Below are 19,231 nucleotides of genomic sequence, written 5' to 3'. Positions count from 1 at the left end.
AAAAGAAACCTTAAAAGTCTTGAAGCTAACTGGCCATCCCCATCTCCTGAACTAGTATTGTTACATCAAGAAACACTTATTATGGGGCAACATAATTTCATATCAAGAAGGTAATCTCAGAACTTTACTGTCATTTGTAAAGATGGCATTGTAGCAATTAATGCTCAGAAGAATTTTTTTTACACATACTCTACATTCTACACAATAAAAGGGTTTCATAAGCATATTAGAAGAAAAGGAATTAAATTTACTATAATATGCTTATCCGTAATACAGCCGAGTAATTTTCCCTCATCCCACTTCCACCACTAAACAGATGTGAAGGCTAATCCCTACAAGCTATCTGCCTTCAACAATCCCAAATAGGACAGTTGTAGCAATAATGTGCCGGAAAAGTCCCAAGGTGCTGCCAAGGCAGGAAGAAAGTAACTCAGGTTTCTTTACAATTACAGTTGTACTGCTGACATTTAACTGTATACATTGCATGTTCATTTTCTAAAAAAAATAAAAGCCTCAGATTGCAATCACAAAAAATTACAATATATAGGGCCCATAGATTCCTCCTAGCCACACAGATTATTTAACATTTCTACTGTAATAAATAGTACTATAATTTGACATATACCAATTAAAGATTTAGATCCAATCTCCCACACACCCCTCCACCACCCCCCATCCCAACATAGTCATCAATGACCTGAAAATCTCAATGTAAAACTTACTATTTTGTACTGGTTTTCATCTGATGATCACTTTCCTAAATTGGCTGTAAACAGTATTTCAAGCTCTAGCTTCAATTTCAAATACACCCTTAGTCACAATTTTAAAGACAGCCAGCAAAGTTTGCAGCCATCTAACATCCATCATTTAAAACAGAAAGTGGAAATTTATTATCCAAATTGGGCAGGATTCATCTGGACAGTAATGGAAAATGACAATATTCCTCAATGCTTGGTCTGATGCACATGGCATCAGACCAAACTAGGGATAAAAAGGAAGACAAAGAACAATGCAGATAGTAAACTCTTCTTGAGCTGGAAGAAAACTTAGGCCAGAGGAAATTGATATTTTCTGGTTGGGCACATAGGTCAGAGCTGTGCCTCTTTATCTTAGGCAAACCCTTGGGATTGAGGAGGACTTTCTTCCATTCTGGTTTGTGGGGTATTTAGAGTCAGAGCGATACAAGATGGAAACAGGTTCTTTGGTTCCCACAGCTTCCTTGGCAGTTGTTGGTCAGCACACACTCAGTAGGCCACAGACTTGTCCCCAGGTGGGGCCAGTGGAGTCTGACAGGGTAGGCAGCTGGGGAGTTTAAGGCCCATTCCTTCCACCACAAAAACATTGTAAACTATTACAATGAAAATAATAAAAGCTAGATTGGGAACACTATGAAAGTAAGCTGGCACAGCCTGATATGGCCTACTGGTAAACTAACAGGGAGTGTAATGGAACAGGGGGACTTAGGAGTACAAGTGCACAGTTCATTGAAAACAGCATCACAGGTAGACAGAGTGGTGAAAAAGGCATTTACCACGCTGGCCTTCATCAGTCAGGGTATTGAGTATAAGAACTGGGATATTATGTTACAGTTGTATAAGACGTTGGTGAGGCTGCACTCAGAGTACTGTGTACAGTTTTGGTCATGCTGTTACAGGAAAGACATGGTTAAACTGGAAAGAGTGCAGAAAAGATTTACAAGGATGTTGCCAGGACCAGAGGGCCTGATTTATAGGGAAAGGTTAGCCAAGCTAGGTCTTTATTCCTGGGAACGTAGGAGAATGAGGGGTGACCTTAGAGGTTTATAAAATCATGAGAGGCATAGATAAGGTGGATGGTAACAGTCTTGCCGCCCCCCACAGTAGGGAAGTCTAAAATTAGGGGGCACAGATTTAGGGTGAGAGGGAAAAAATTTAAAAGGGACCCAAGAGGCAACTTTTTCCACACAGACAGTAGTGAGTATATGGAACGAGCTGCTAGAGGAAGTGGTTGAGGCAGGTACAATAGTATCATTTAAGAAGCACTTGGATAGGTACATGGAGGGGCGGGACTCAGAGGGATATGGGCCGAACACAGGAAATTGAGACTAGCTGGACAGGCACCATGGTCGGCATGGACTCATTGGGCCAAAGGCCCGTATCCATGACTAACTTGCCACTTTCCCTTGGATCCCATGGGTTTCTCCTTTCCTGATCAATCAGCTGTGTCAAAACACCTCACTGAAGTCCATAGAGATGATACAAAACATATCACACTCAATGACCCTCGTCACTTTAAAAATTTTCAATCAAGTTGTTCAGACACAGAACCCTTAACAAATCCACATTGTAAGGCTTTGCCTATGTCTCTAAATGCTGCTGATTTATGCCCTTCCTCACGTGATGACTGCCTTGTATTTACTCGTGCGTTCCTTTTTATTTATATTTAAAATGAAACAAGATACCACATTATAACAGTCAGCCTAAAATTATTGAATTGACATAAAAATCATATCTAGTTCACTAACATCCATTAGCTTTCTTACCAGTCCTCCACATCATACCTACAGCTAAAGAGAAAATGATAGTCAGGGCCTGCATTATTTTATCCCACTTTTAAAGATGCAATGCTCCTTAAGCAAGTCCTCAGAATGTTTTTTTCTAAACCCTTCACATCCTTTTTCTTTAATGTTTATATCTGCATCAGCTCCCTATAACGTGAAGGCAGATGCATTCATGTAGAACCATAGTCAGAATATGGACATCTGAGGTCTATCAACCTAATCTGCTGGAGAACTTCCCCCCCCCCCCCCCCCCCCCTTTATTCCTTCACTCAGGCATATGATGCTGGTGGCAATCGTGGCATATATTGTCTCCCACAAACTGTGAAGACAATTAAAATCCAACCATAATTGGTAAAGAATGAAAAACTGGATGCTGAAAATCTGAAGTAAAAACAGAAGACACTGTAAGAACTCAACAGCGTCAGGCACCATCTATGGAGAGAGAAAGAGTTAAATGTTTCAGGTCAATGACCTTTCATCAGATGACAAGAAATGTTAACTCTTTCTCTCTCACCACAGATTCTGTGAGATCTACTGAATATTTCCAGCATTTTCTGTTTTTAAAAATCACACTGACAAGTCTGGATTCACCCAAAGACCTAACTGAGCAAGAACAGTCCTTCCCTAATGGACATTAGGGAACTAGAATTTTACAACAATCCAGTGGTTTTAGGCATACAGTTACTGAAGCTAGCTTTTTGTTTTAAAATTCCAAATATACTGAATTCGTTAAGTTTAGATTCCACAACTGCCATGACAGGATTTAAATTTGTCTCTGGATCAAAATCCAGAACTCTGGCTAACAGTCTGGTAAGAGTGTTACTAGACTGTTATCCAGAGTTAACAGTCTAATCATACAGAGTTAACAGTCACATCATACCTACAGCTAAAGAGAAAATGATAGTCAGGGCCTGTGTTATTTTATCCCACTTTTAAATATGCAATACTCCTTAAATGAGTCCTCAGAATGTTTTTTAACCATTCACATCCTTTTTTTTTAAAGAAAACATGATAATATCTGCATCAGCCCCCTACAACATGAAGACAGATGCATTCATGTAGAACCATAGGCCAAATATGGGCGTGGACTTTTCTTTTAAACCAATATGCTATCCTTTCCAAAGGTTATCATCATCATCTTCACAAAAAGGAAATTATTGGCAACTAGACTGAAGGAAACCCTAAAGATGGGCAAGGGGTTTTAGATAAAACTGCCAATTATTTCCTTGTGCACCCTCTTTACCTTCCCCTTTCTCTTTTTAAATATCACCCTTGTGCCCCCCAATATTTATTCTACTTTTCCAGAGCTTTTACATTCCTTGATGTCCATGGGATTCTCTCTTTGGAAAATGCTGCACAGTTCCTATCCACCTCCAGACTAATTCAAACCCTCTCCAAAAACACCAGCAAACTTCCCTACAAAAAGATATTGATCCTAACTCTTAAGACGAAATATCCAACTTGTACAGCTCCCCAGAAACTGTGCCAATGTCCTAAGAATCTAAAGCCTTATCTCCTGCAACATCCCTTCAGCCATATGCACCATCCTCCTGTTTCTGTACACTCTGACACATATTCCCAGCAATAATCTGCAGATTACATTTTATCTTTACATTTCCTTATGATATAGGAGGCCGTTCAGGCCATCAAGACTATGTCAGTTCTCGGAGTGATCTCATCACATCCATTCCCTCACTTATTTCAATGCAACCTATTCTCTTCCCATCAATTCCATCTTGATTTTCCTGCTGCCCACCTCAACTAGAGGTAATTTATGATGACCAATCAACCCAACAACTGGTGCTTCTTTGGGATGTGGGAGGATACCTATGCAGTCACTGAGAGAATGTGCAAACTGCATACAGACAACACTGGAGGGCAGGACCAAACTGTGAGGCTCCATCTGCATGCTGCCCAGGAAGTGCAAACTCTACACATACAGCACTGGATGTCAGGATCAAACTTGGGTCACGGGAGCAGTGAGGCCTTTGAGGTTCTGCTTTTTAAAATCTCATTCCCAACTCCCTACAATCTGCCTGCAGGGCATCATTGTTCTTTCCACCCACATCAATGGTATCAATACAACCTCTTGCTGTTCACTCTCCCTGCTTAGAAATGTTCCACTACCACTCAGTGACATGCATGACCCTGGCACCAGGGTAATAGTATATCATCCTGGAATCACATCCGTAGCCACAGAAATATTACCTACCTACATACCCATTCTCTATCACTGTAGCTCTGCTGTCCCATCTACCTACAGCCATGCTGCTGAGTTATCCACAATGCCATGGATTTGTGTGTAGATGCAGCGCAATCTTCTCCAATATTCAACATTATAGATGAAAAACCAGTATTTGTTTGTCAGCATCATCCAGTTGTTTAATATGCAACTTGTAGTCAAATCAGGTTACACACCATGGTAAAGGTAGAACTGCTCAACTGGAAGTCATTACTTACATCTGCCATGGTTCATTTGGGTTCAAGTCCACTCAAGAGCATAAAATCCAGGCTACATTGCTGACAACGATTTTCAGATCAGATATATAAAAAAAAGGATCTTTGGTACAATTTTGATTGGTTTGAAGAGAGTTCTGCGCATGAAATGGAGAGGGAGTAGGCTACTGCTTGTGATCCAAATAACTAAAAAAAAACAGATTATCTGATCACTATCACACATTGTATCTAACTGGATGCAAAGTGGCTGCCTTTTTTTTTTAAAAAACAAGTATTCAAAAGTACCTTGTTAATTATTAAGAGCTTTGGGATGTCCTGTGGTCACGAAAGATGCCATAGTTTTCATACAGGCCAGTTTCCACTCCTGCTTTGTGCAGGCTTTGATAGTCACAACCATTTGAAGTCAACATGCTAACAAGTCATGTATGCTGTGGAGGGAAAAGCAAGGACAAAAGAAAAAGGGTGGAAAGAAACTTTCTTACAGTAATTTAAGTCAAGAAGTGCATTTGTTCAGGAATGAAGGCTGAAACTTTGTTTAAAAAATAAATTAAATCCTACTTTAAGCTGCTACTCAAAGTTTCTGTTCCCGAGAAAATAATTTTATTTTACAACAGCAATAAAGAACTTTAATTTTAGCTTTTTAATATCTGGAGATATACATTCTGTTCTGCGTATCAAAAATATATTCTGAACGTCCCAATGTATGTAAAAGAATTTTTCTTCAAAATTTCCTACAAAGTTAATGTTAAAAATATAAATGCTTAGCAATTTAAAGGGCAAGTAAAACTAATAAACTTATAGTACTTCCTAGCTTAAGGCCAACAATTTCAGGTTATATTATGAATCCCTTTAATTCAGGACCCAATATATAGTAATTCTTCAATCATTAAGATTGTAAAGTTCACAGTTACACTTGGCTCCCATGTATACTATCATTTGGAAAAAAAAATTAAAAAGATATGTGAAAATCATTTAGTTTCACTTGCATTCATGTTGCGTTTTTGTTCACTGCACTAGAGCGGTACTTTCAATCAATCACATCAAACTGCCCTTGCTATTATTACAATCAACCACAGACCTACAACTACCAATACTTTGTTCTATTAGCGTTAATGTCATTCAAAATACTCCACCAAGATAGCTCATGTTTGGCAATGCAGAATCTCTAACTGCATCATTCTATTGCTTAAACAAAAATAGCCAAGGCAATTCATATATAAAAAAAAAAGTGGAATGGGATTCCTAAAATACTGGTAAAAAGTTCCATAATCTAACATAATAATTTGATTTATTCAGCAACTTTAAAACTTGGCTTAGTCCACAACATAAAAATTTACAACCCACTAAATATCACTGAAATTATGATTACATTTGCCTTTGCAAGCAAAACAGGAGAAACCAAGCCCCTGGAACCTAGATTCTAACTGACAAACTTCTAATAATGGCTGCATTTATCCCACAAGGAGTGAATTTTATAAGTCTCAACCCATTCCCAGCATACACAGGTCCACAGGACATAACTTTAGTAAAACTTGTAATAGATAGCAGTCTTTCAGAGGGTCCAAAAGAATGGCTGGTTTAGATGGTATGCTAAGGGATGGTCTTTCTAGTCCAAGGAACCTTTGGATAACTGAAGAGGGCTACATGTGGCAATTCTAAAATAAAACCATTTCTTTAGGTGATGCCAGGACAAACGCCGAACAGTAAAAGAACAATTCACAGCAATGTGGTTTGATCCCAGATGCACAAATAAAAACAATAACTACATTGATCACAACTACACTACATCAACAAGGTCCTCCTCCTTTAGCATACCAAAAAAATTGCCCATAAAAAAAATTATGAAATCATTACTGGCCAAAAGTCACTAAAAACTTATTTTCCAGTCACTGAGATATTTTAACTATAGTCACTGGTGAAACATAATGAAATGTGGCATCCAATTTTCACACCACACAATCCCATTAACAGCAATTATATAAATGATCAATCTGTTTTAGTGACTGAAGGATAAATATAAGCCAGAATATCAGGAAAAACTCCACTGCATTTTTTTTTAAAAGAAAGAAAAACAATTGTGCCATGGGATCTTTTATGCCCATTTGAGGGGAAGAACAGACCTCTATTTAATGTTTCATCCAAGATACATCACCTCCTATATCCTCACTGAAGTGAGGGCCTGAATTATTTACTCAAGTCTCTTGAGTAGGACTTGATCCCACAACCTTCTGATTCAAGAGATACAAAGATGACAACTAATCCAGGCCTTGGTCAAGATGTTCATCAGTAAAATTTACTGAAGAAAATTTCAATTTAATTCCTTGTTTTCTTTGAGTAATGACACTGGACAGACACTATCCATTCTTATTGATTTTATTGCTTGCTGTTGGATTCAGGGGAGTACATGGAAAAGGGTGAGACAGTAAAGGTAGGGAAGTAGATCTCATATGCATTGAATCAATAAGAAATACTCACATATGACCTTCACTGCTGTGAAATGATTGGTCCAGTATTACAAGTGATTGACATTCAATCACATCTGACTGAACCCGATTTTGATTGACCTCAGACTGCAGAGGCTGAAGACTGAAGAGATAGAAATTGATTTTTTTTTAAAAAAGAGTGCACTACATGAAAACATATTAAAAAGTGATAAAAGATAGCCTCTGTAGTCACAGATCTTCAAAGCAAAGGGAAAGCATATCTTTTATTGCCAAAGGAATTGTTAATTTCAAAATTCATGTTTTGTAATGCTTTTAACAAAATACTCTATCCAAACAGTTATACAAGTATTTGCATCAACCACGTGTCTTGGTATTGTAATATTATCCAATTTTTAAAAAGTAATCAGAATCAACTACAATATTGTGTTTCCAAATCCTCACTCACTCCTAACAGACAATTAAACTGAGGCAATATAGACAATTGTACAAAATAACACATCACTGCTGTTTAGAAAATACTACAAACAGAAGTGGGAAGAAAAAAATAAAGTTCAAATTTTAATTAATATATCAAAAGCTTTATTTGTGGCACAAATTCTGTGCATAGAGCAATACATTCACAACATCGAGATAGTCCAATATTCAGTTGAGAAACCAATAAGAAATGCTGTAATATTCAGAAATATTCTGGAAGCCTTCTTCCTCCAGTCTGTTAAGAGAATTACAAAGGATGGTGGGTGAGATCCAGTGCGTGGTTCAGACCATAGATATAGGAGCAGAATTAGGCCATTCGGCCCTTCGAGTCTACTCCACCATTCGATCGTGGCTGATTTATTTTTCCCTCTCAACCCCATTGTCCTGGCTTCTCCCCATAACCTTTGACACCCTAACTAATCAAGAACCTATCAACCTCTGCTTTTGGGCGGCACGGTAGCGTAGCGGCTAGCTCGACGCTATTACAGCGCCAGCGATCGGGGGTCAATTCCCATCACTGTCTGTAAGGAGTTTGTACGTTCTCCCTTGTCTGCATGGGTTTCCTCTGGGTGCTCCACTTTCCTCCCACATTCTAAAGACATATGGGTAGGTTAATATGGGGGTTTAAAATGGGCGGCACAGACTCGTTGGGCTGGAAGGGCATGTTACCACGCTGTAAATAAAAAAAATGTAAAAATTTAAATATACCCAATGACTTGGCTTCCACAGCAGTCTTTGGCAATCAATTCCACAGATTCACCACCCTCTGGCTAAAGAAATTCCTCCTCACCTCTGTTCTAAAGGGACATCCTATTCCGAAGCTGTGCCCTCTGGTCCTAGACTCTCCCACTCCTACAAACATCCTCTCCACATCCACTCTATCCAGGCCTTTCAATATTCAGTAGGTTTCAATGAAATCCCCCCTCATCCTTCTAAACTCCAGCAAGTACAGGCTCAGAACCATCAAACGCTTATGTGTTAACCCTTTCATTCCTGGGAACATTCTTGTAATCCTCCTCTGGACCCTCTCCAATGCCAGCACATCCTTCCTTAGATATGGGGCCCAAAACTGCTCACAAAACTCCAAATGTGGTCTCACCAATGCCTTATAAAGCCTCAGCATTACATCCTTGCTTTTATATTCTAGTCCTCTCAAAATGAATGCAAACATTGCATTTGCCTTCCTTACTACCAACTCAACCTGCAAGTTAACTTTTGGGGGAATCCTAGTGCAGGATTCCAAGTCCCTTTGCTCCTCCGATTTCAGAATTTGCTCCCTGTTTAGAAAATAGTCTACGCCTTTATTCCTTCTGCAAAGTACATGACTGTACACATCCCTACGCTGTGTTCCATCTGCCACTTCTTTGCCCATTCTCCCAACCTGTCCAAGTCCTTCTGCAGACTCCCTGCTTCCTCAACACTACCTGCCCTTCCACCGATCTTTGTATCATTTACAAGCTTGGCCACAAAGCCATCAATTCCAATCATCCAGATCATTAACATATAACGTGAAAAGTAGTGGACCCAACACTGATCCCTGCAGAACACCACTGGTCACCAGCAGCCAACCAGAAAAGACCCCCTTTATCCCCTCTCTTTGCCTTCTGCCTGTCAGCCAATCTTCTATTCATGCTAGTACCTTTCCTGTAATACCATGGGCTCCTATCTTGTTTAGCAGTCTCATGTGCAGCACCTTGTCAAAGGCCTTCTGAAAATCCAAGTAAACAACATCCACTGACTGTCTTCTGTCTATCCTACCTGTTACTTCCTCAAAAAAGTTCCAACAGATTTGTCAGGCAAGATCTCCCCTTGAGGAAACCATGCTGACTTCGGCCTATTTTGTCATAAGCTTCCAAGTACCCTGAAACCTTATCCTTAGTAATGGACTCCAACATCTTACCAACCTCTGAAGTCAGGCTAACTGGCTTATAACTTCCTGTCTTTTGCCTCCCTCCCTTCTTAAAGAGTGGAGTGACATTTGCAATTTTCCAGTCCTCTGGAACCATTCCTGGTTCTAGTGATTCTTTGAAGATGCCTCCACAATCTCTTCAGCTACCTCTTTCAGAAACCTGGAGTGTAATCCATCCAGTCCAGGTGACTTATCCATCTTCAGACCTTTCAGCTTCCCAAGCACTTTCTCCTTAGTAATAGCAACAACACTCACTTCTGCCCCCTGCCTCTCTTGAATTTCTGGCATGTTGCTGGTGTCTTCCACAGTAAAGACTGATGCAAAGGCTGAAAGCAACTTAAATTTGTACTGGTACAGTCACAAGGCTAACTTTGCCATTTGTATTGTTTACCTCGAACACCTTCTTGTATGTACCCTGCAATGACCTGTATTGACCAATTTTCACCCATAGGTGATTTGAGTCAGTGTTTGTGGAGAAAGATTCAAAAGATTTCCCCAGGGCTGAAATGGTTGCCACAAGAGGACATAGGTTTAAGGTGCTGGGGAGTAGGTACAGAGGAGATGTCAGGGGTAAGTTTTTTTTACTCAGAGAGTGGTGAGTGCGTGGAATGGGCTACCGGCAACGGTGGTGGAAGCGGATACGATAGGGTCTTTTAAGAGACTTTTGGATAGGTACATGCAGCTGAGAAAAGGAGAGAGCTATGGGTAAGCCTAGTAATTTATAAGGTAGGGACATGTTCTGCACAGCTTTGTGGGCCGAAGGGCCCAAATTGTGCTGTAGGTTTTCTATGTTTCTAGAAAGACATCAATGCACCATCAAAAAGAAAACCGCACAAGTCCTTTGCCAACAATCCTATAACAAAAGGGAGCTAAGAATTTGTCTATTTCCTTAGATATAGTGGCAGAAATAACTTAACATTGTGCCCAAATATGACCACTACTTATTGATTTGCAACAGCAACTAATTCACATTTCAAATTATTTCACTGCAGAAGTTGCTGCAGGAAAGCTACAATGGAATAGAAATTGGTCAGGTAGCCCCTCAATCCAACCAGGCTGCTTTACCCATACTCCTAGCCTCCCCAACCAATGGGAGGGATTGAAAAGAAAATATTTCTTTTAGATCCCCTTAATATCTTGAAAACTTGGACCAAATCACATTATAGTTTTCTAAATTCCAGGGAAAGCAACCCTACTTTGTGAAATTTCTCCTTGCATTTTAACCCTTAAGTCTGCAGAAGTTGCTGCAGGAAAGCTACAATAGAATAGAAATTGGTCAGGTAGCCCCTCAATCCAACGAGGCTGCTTTACCCATACTCCTAGCCTCCCCAACCAATGGGACAGATTGAAAAGAAAATATTTCTTTTAGATCCCCTTAATATCTTGAAAACTTGGACCAAATCACATTATAGTTTTCTAAATTCCAGGGAAAGCAACCCTACTTTGTGAAATTTCTCCTTGCATTTTAACCCTTAAGTCTGCAGAAGTTGCTGCAGGAAAGCTACAATAGAATAGAAATTGGTCAGGTAGCCCCTCAATCCAACGAGGCTGCTTTACCCATACTCCTAGCCTCCCCAACCAATGGGACAGATTGAAAAGAAAATATTTCTTTTAGATCCCCTTAATATCTTGAAAACTTGGACCAAATCACATTATAGTTTTCTAAATTCCAGGGAAAGCAACCCTACTTTGTGAAATTTCTCCTTGCATTTTAACCCTTAAGTGTTCAGGTTATTTTCTGATAAATCTATTCTGCAGTCCCTTCTGGGCAAATATATCCTTCAAAAGATGCAGTGCCCAGAACCTTATCAGAGCGATCAAATGTTTTCATTAGGGCCTTGTACAACTGTTGAATAGATTCTACCCACTTGTATGCCAGTATTCCAGATATATGTGTCAGCATTCCATTAGCGTTCTTGAAGATAGTCTACACCTATGACATTGTGTTCATAAATCCAGTTTCTTTGAACCTCCACTCTTTCTAGCTTTTCCATCTTTTAGAAAATACTCAGTCCTATCCTCTCTGGGAACCTGGTGGATGACCTCACATCTGGCTGCACCAAAATTAACTTGCCACAGTATTGGCTACTTGCTCAAGCTCCAAAGCATAAAACTTCCATCTACACTGCTTAAAATGAATCTTTCACCATGTCATCAGCAATTGGATGCGTGGCTTTCTATTCCATCATCTGTCATTTACAAGTATATTCAATATTTCAGAATCCAACACAGATCTTTACAGGATACCACTAGTCACATTGTGCCGAACCTGCCTCATGGCAAATTTCCTTATTGGATTAATTTTGCCTTTGATTTCATGACCTTCAGCTGAAGTTTCTTATGAGACATTACAAAATGTCTTAGGAAATAGATTTAAATATTTCCACAGATATTCCCCGATACACAACTTTAGTCAATCAGGGATGACTTAACCTGTTCAAAGCCATGCTGGCTCTTGCCGATCAGATGAAGATTTAAGGTGTTCAGTCAATGTATCATTAATTACAAACTCTACTAACTGCCTGACAACAGATATTAAGGGAAAAGGGTGATATTTATTTGGTTTTACTTTCTCACTTTTGGTGGGGTGAATGTTTGATTTTAATCTAAAAGGGCAGTCCCTAAATAAGTAGAGTTTTGGAACTTTTTAGCAAGAGCTTTTTGCCCTCATCTAAAACACATCTAGTCCTGGGGGCCTGTCATTCTTCAGACCCATTATCTTCTTCATAACCCTACTTTACTTATGTTGATGCTGCAAGTCCCAAACCCTGATTCAATAACAGGTTCACTGGCAATCCCCAACATCTATTATTAAAAAGGAGAAAATCAACAAGTTTCTTATTTAAAAAAAACATTTCTCTCAAGCTTTTCTTAAACATTGCTCCTGATCACCTCTTTATTCTCACATATGTAGATAAAAATCAAGCTAACTTTGACATCTCTTGCAAGTTTCTTTTCATAGCTGATTGTCTTAATCATCTTTTGCTGCCTAGTCATGAGAATCTATGTTAGTTTTTCCCCTTTTCCATATTCATGTTTACATTATGTCTGATATCTTAAAACAACCATGACATTTTGGAAACAAACAGGTCTTGCCTCTAAAAGGTAAACCGGTTCTTCAAAAACATCAAATTCCTTTTTGTATGCTTTTTATCGATCCACCGTCATTTTACCCATTTGCAGTTTACCCCAATTACAATGATCAGTTTTGCACTTACTTTATGCAAATCTAAACTCTTAGTAAGTATTATGCATTTCTCTCTTGCAAAAAAAAACAAATTCAAATCATATTATCACTACTCTTAGACAGCCCATGTACCATTAGACTGTTAAATCTCACTCATTACTAAGTCTCATACAGATTGTCCCTTTGTTGGTTCGAGAAGATATTGTTACAGAAAACTACCCAGCAATTCATTATTTTTTCAGACTAGGCTGCTTACTTCAATTGATGTGGAAGTTACAATCCCTTATTATTAAAACTAAATTGCCTTTTCTGCATAGTTTCTTAAATCTCTTGATTTATGCATTCCACCACTTCCTACTGCTGTGAGGGTCTATACACAAGCTCCACTACATTCTTAAATTCTTTCCAAGTTCACAGAACTGACAAAATTCAAACTTTACATCTCATAACAAGTTATCTTTACAGATTAAGAATTACATAAGAGCGTGTGTCATGCTGCATCCTGTGGTTTTACCATTAATAAATACTTCAGGAGAGAAAAAAAGCTATTCACACTGTGAAGCCTCCTCTCACTTGAGCAAATGTTCATAAACCCCCAAGAGATGGTATCAAATCTGCAGGCAGTGAATCCACTTTTATTTTGTATTCATCTAAACATACAATAATTTCCAAACCATTTGTATTCAATTCTTGTAAAATTGAAATCTTCATCAGTCATTCCCTCCCAATTACGGAATGCTGGCATTGTTTGTCACAGCATTTATTTTCTAAAGGATATTTATTTTACTTAAGTTGCTCCTGGCCCAATATCCTTATGTCTATTTTTCAATCTCAAGACAAAGCATTTTATTTACATAACTGCCATTCCTCCCAAAGAAAAATGGCAAAGAGCTCTTGTTTCTGGTTTGCCAAGATTAGATAAAATTCCTCACTTGATATCGTCAGAGACTCGGTTTTCTAACAAAGAATTGAAGTCCATGCAATCTCAAAGTCCCCAATACATTAGATGTATAAATGCAGATTATTACCAATGAAAATGCATTGAGAGATGTACAAAATACAATCCCATATTAAAAGGTCATAATAGCATACACTTGAATTGAATTTTTGATGGATACCTTTTGTTTTATTTATATCTAGAATGGATCAAAAGAAAAGAACTTTCTCAATTACACTTCAATATTATTTGCAACGTGTCAGCCAGTCACTAGAAAAATAGATCACAGAGCACAAGGATCAAATGGGTAATTTGATAGAAAGGTTGAAGAGAGATAACAGTAAATCATGTGCTAATCTTTCCTACTTCTAAAAGATATCCAGAATAGGTTATTCTCCTAAAATCTTACATACATTACTATACTAATTAAAGATAAGCCAGTTTTAAACAACTAATGTTTGGTTTGGTTTATTACTATTGTCACATGTACCAAGGTACAGTGAAAAACTTTGTTTTGTATGCCATCCATACAGATCTTTTCATCATAACAGAACATTGAAATAGTACAAGGGAAAAGCACTAACTGAATGCAGAATAAAGTGTTAAAGTAATGTACTGTTTATATGTGGATAAGTTTGTACTATTATGAAATAATAACAGCCTCTGTAAACGCATTGGTTCAAGTCTGACTCCAGTGACTTGAGTGTAAATGTCTAAATTGGCATTCTAGTCCAATAGCAACAGAGTGCTGCATTATTAGAGCTGTCATATTTCAAAAAGATCTTAAGCCAAGGTTCTGTCTGCTGGCTCAGTGGACATAAAAGCTCCTATGGCACTACACTGAAGAATAGGGGAGTTATCCTTAGTGACCTTGCCAACATTTATCCCACAATCATCAGCACCAAAATAAATTACCTGCCATTAACTCATGGTTGTGTGGGTGTTTCTGCAACACACTGACCACTGCATTTCCCATAACAATTGCCACACTTCAAAATAAAGACTTTATTGGCTACAAATTGAGGGACATTGAAGTTGTGAATGGTGCAATGAATCTATCTGTCTTTTCTAGTTCCATGTTTCCCAGCATAAATAAGAGTATTTGAAATTTACAGTGTCTGCGCACAGGAAAAAATCTGATATTTTAATTCAGCACAAAACAAGTTTAATTAGTGTAACTGAAAACTTGTACACCGATTGAATAGTGAAATCTATTCCAACAGTAGGATTATTTGTGCTGAACATACTTTGTAGACTTGAAACATGGTACATAGATGTATTGAGTTATGTTAATATCCTTCATAATAAGCAGTACCAAACTAAGGGTGCAAATAATTTAGCAAGTTAAAATTGGCATGATTGATGGTAACCTAATAAACAACATTCAGACCCAACTTTCATGCCAGAGAGGATCACCAAGCAAAGATGCAAATCTGAAGGGTAGAATTTAGCTGAAATGGATAGGGGATAAAAATTTCAAAAAAGATTTACGATTTTATGACAGAGACAAGTAAAGGAGTCTTCCATGCTTATAAGGAATATATGTCTCAAACAATTTTTGATTAACAGCAGATTCAAGGCGTACACGTATGGAATTTGTCAAACTCTGGCTTCAATACATCTGAAATAAACAGCACTCTCCAAGCTATGTTTACATAATTAGAGTTGTTACAATTAATAACTTAAAAGAACAGGCAACCATTAACTGCCCAACAGCTAACCAAGCTTCCAGTTTGCTGTGAAAGTACAACAGCCATAAAAGAGTTAGTCCTGAACTTCTGGTCGCAAGCAGCAGCATAGTAAATGAATAAACCTCTGACTATATTGCCTATTCATTTAAAAAGGACAAAACAAAAATACCAAAAGCTACGCAAACACTTTTCTAGTAACCCACAATTCCATCTAATACAATGATTGATGGACCCATGAAAACATATTTCTCAAAGTTATAAATGCTGTTTATCGTTGTCAGAAACAGGCACCAGCTATAGGAATAGAGATGGATGCTCACAAGGGTCTTTTCAATAGTCAAAGCTTAGATAAAGAATTGGATTGTTTTTAAACCTATTTGTAATAATTTGATTTTTTTTTACCAAATCACTAATAATGATTGCCAGAAGTGCACAGTGGAGCAGCTTTTACTCACTTGATGACCTTGTCAACAATTATGCATGTTACAAGTACTACATAAACTACTAAGTTGTTATAGGTTTATAGCAAAACTGCAGTGTGACCAGTCACACCCAAAATTAATATCAAATATTCCACTAAATGACTGTTGTTAAATGACATCTTCCTAGGGGGTTAAAAAAACCTAATCCAGATACTTCTTTGTTAATTTGCATGATAATTCTGAGGAGATTTTTTTCCCTTCAGAGTTCCTCAAAGTAACTTTGACCAAATCAATGTGCTACCATTCCTGTATGTCATGGCAGACTTTTTCTCGTCAACCGGAGAAACTTGAAATCTCTCTAATTCATTCCCTTGCTTGCCTTTAAAGCTGGGCACTTTCACCATACCATTACATTTCCTGCAAAAGTACACATTTGAATGCAACGCCAGTTCAGACTTTCATCATCAATTATGACCCATTCAACCAAAATGAAGCTGATCTAGTCGAAGTGGAATTATATTTGTGTACTTGGACGAGGGACTCTGAAATAAAAAGCCAGCCTTAATACTTCACTGTCATATGGGAGATCAGTTATTAGGCCAAGGCAGATGAGTTAGGAGACAGCAGAATGCCAAAATTTTCCGAGGCAGGCAATCAGTGTTAAAATAAGGAGGCTACGTGTATATGCACTAACAATCTTTCGCTCAAACTAAGTCCCTCTTCAAAAATATACTTCAGCCCGAGCCAAGCCGTCCCTACGGCAGAGCCACTGAAACCAAAAGCTGCTCAGATCCTGCAGGGGTTCCTCTCCTCTCTGAAAATTCTTTAAAACCCTTGACATCGTTCTTGTTGAAAGCTACTAAAGCTTGTCTGTGTCTCCTGGAAGATTGCATCTTTTATTTATCGCCCCTTGGCTTATTTTCACAGTGAATTCCTGGCTAAATGCAATCAGCCAAGAACCCTCCCTGTACGCACTCCTGTCATTCTTGATCGGTTGCATGCGGAGAATCAAGCGCAAAAAAAAAAGCTCATCAAAGCCAACTGAACCGGCCACCACTTCATTTTTATTTTTTTTAAACGTGAACAAATCTGATCCATTTTCGAAAAGGAACACGACAGGTCAAAGGAAAGTCGACGTGAAAGCTGGTACTTAAAAAATATTTTTTTTAAGAAAAGGGAGACAGAGGAAAGAACACAGCCAAACACAGATTGGACGAAAACCCCTTTAGGCGGAAGGGCACTGCACCCAATGAGCCACTGGAAAATAAATGATCCTGCAGAAAAATCACGTTTGCAGACTGCTTTAAAATTCAAATTAACCGCAGACTTAGGTGGAACGATTAAAAAAAGACCAGCCATTGAAACCCAGTAAAGTAAGTGATCTTATGTGGAGGAAGACATGTTTCGGGTGGAAACTCAAATCTGTTGAGACGCTTGGTCACCCGATCTCCTTTTCCCTTGGATGGATCTCCACTCAATTCTTGGTGGTATGAAAGGATCGCCCCAGCCAGTCTGTCACTGCCCTCCACATATTTCTATCTCCAATGTCTTTAACAGGCATTGAAGAAAGCTCTATTGTCCGACGGTGGAGGGTGACAGAAACAGAAGGGAACAAATAATAAACATGAAAATGGGAACAAAGTAACGAGGCGGAGGGAAGGGAATGCCTGTCGGCTATTTGATATGCGCAATTGGCAAATATAACCAGGGTCGCTTCCAACAAAAGCAACTCGCCCACCCCTTATCAACCATTTCAGGAGAAAAAAATTAAAAATCTTTCTTTGTCGACATTATTACCAATCATTTGAAAAGAATACAGTGAACCCAGCTCGTGTTAAAAATCTGCAAGGTTACCGAGGCCGTCGTCTTTTTTGAGGGGAGGAATTTGGAGTTCAAAGCCCTTCTCTTTGCCTAGAAAACACCCCGCACACACGTAACATGACACATGCACTGCACATTTCAAAACAATATATTTAACAAATATAAAATAGTGCTGCAAAACAGGACGCCATCTTTTCTGAAACAGATCGTTGGGGGGGGGGGGGAGAAAAATTCTTTGTAGCACAGAACATTTCAAACAATCTTCCACCAACTCGTGCGGGGCGTTAAAGGGGCGCGACGCTCTAAATGACAGGGTTAAAATCCAACGCTGTCCCGAGCCATCAAACCAAACGCTGTCCTTTTCAAATAAAGGGTGTATTGTGTACACTTCTTCACCTGGCTTGCTCTTTAAATTCCTGACGTGGGCACATAATGCATTCTCCTCTTCACTTTGAGGTCTGATTAAAAAGAGTCGGGGGAGGGAGGGGGGGAGAAGAGAGAGAGAGAGAGAGTGAACACTTACCGACTTGAAGGACATTGTCCACACAGCCGCTTTCAAGGAGTGCGATGCCCCGTTTAAAAGGCAGCCTGCTCTCGTCGTCCCCTCCGTCTTCGGCCGAATAATTGAATGAGGAATACATGCAAATCTCCCGTTCGTTCCTCGGGAAGGACCAGTAGACGATTCGCCTCTGTACGGGCTCCGGGATGCGGGTGAATCGCTCTTCCACTTGCTGGAAAGGCCACTTCTCCGCCACCTTCCTGGCGCTAATGTCCAGCAGCGACTCCGGCTTGTAAGTTTTGCCGGCCGGGGCCGCCCTCAGTGGCGTCTTGGAAGGATTGAAGCCGGGCCTGCAGCAGAGCCGTTTTGCGGGTGGCTGACCGCGGTCCGCCATACTGCCTCGCTTCGCTACTGTTACATTGAAACGGAAGTTATGTACATTATAAGAGAAGCCTTTATCTGTTTACAATGAGGGCGCGCCTCGGTGCGGCAAAAAAGGTCACACGCTCCTAATATGGAAGTGCCGGAGGGAGGGAGGGGGGGGAAGAACGATTCCTAAGCGTCGGCGAATGCCTGTGATGGCTCCGTAAAAGGAGCGCCTGCCCATAGGCGGGCGTGAGGGGCCGGGCTGGGCCGGGGGGGAGGCGGCGGATGCCTCCTTGATGTGTCCGCCAATGGGCGTCCTACCCGTAAAAGGAGCGGAGGGGGCCGTACCCGAGCGTCAGCCGCCTGGTTCCCATGGCACGCCCCCCCCCCCACCCCTCCTCCCTCCCACCCCTCCTCCCTCCCAGACGAAGGGGGCGGGAGGGAGGCTGCAATGACAATAATAACTGGAAGGGACTCCGCGCGTC

The 19,231-nt window shown here is 39.7% G+C and overlaps 1 protein-coding gene across 2 annotated transcripts in view; it reads right to left on the bottom strand.

Moving 5' to 3' along the window:
• Positions 1 to 18,869, bottom strand: part of LOC127567390 (zinc finger SWIM domain-containing protein 6) — a 146,914-nt gene extending 128,045 nt beyond the window's left edge. For both annotated transcript variants that reach the window (XM_052010250.1, XM_052010251.1), the window contains exon 1: positions 18,405 to 18,869. In XM_052010250.1, the coding sequence (XP_051866210.1) occupies positions 18,405 to 18,774 (370 nt within the window). In that variant the 5' untranslated portion in view covers positions 18,775 to 18,869. The remainder of the gene's footprint in view (positions 1 to 18,404) is intronic.
• Between the last annotated feature and the right edge of the window lie 362 nt (positions 18,870 to 19,231).

This window comes from Pristis pectinata, chromosome 2 (genome assembly GCF_009764475.1).
Source record: "Pristis pectinata isolate sPriPec2 chromosome 2, sPriPec2.1.pri, whole genome shotgun sequence".
Lineage (NCBI taxonomy): Eukaryota > Metazoa > Chordata > Chondrichthyes > Rhinopristiformes > Pristidae > Pristis > Pristis pectinata.
This window is presented reverse-complemented; position numbering and strand designations above follow the sequence as displayed.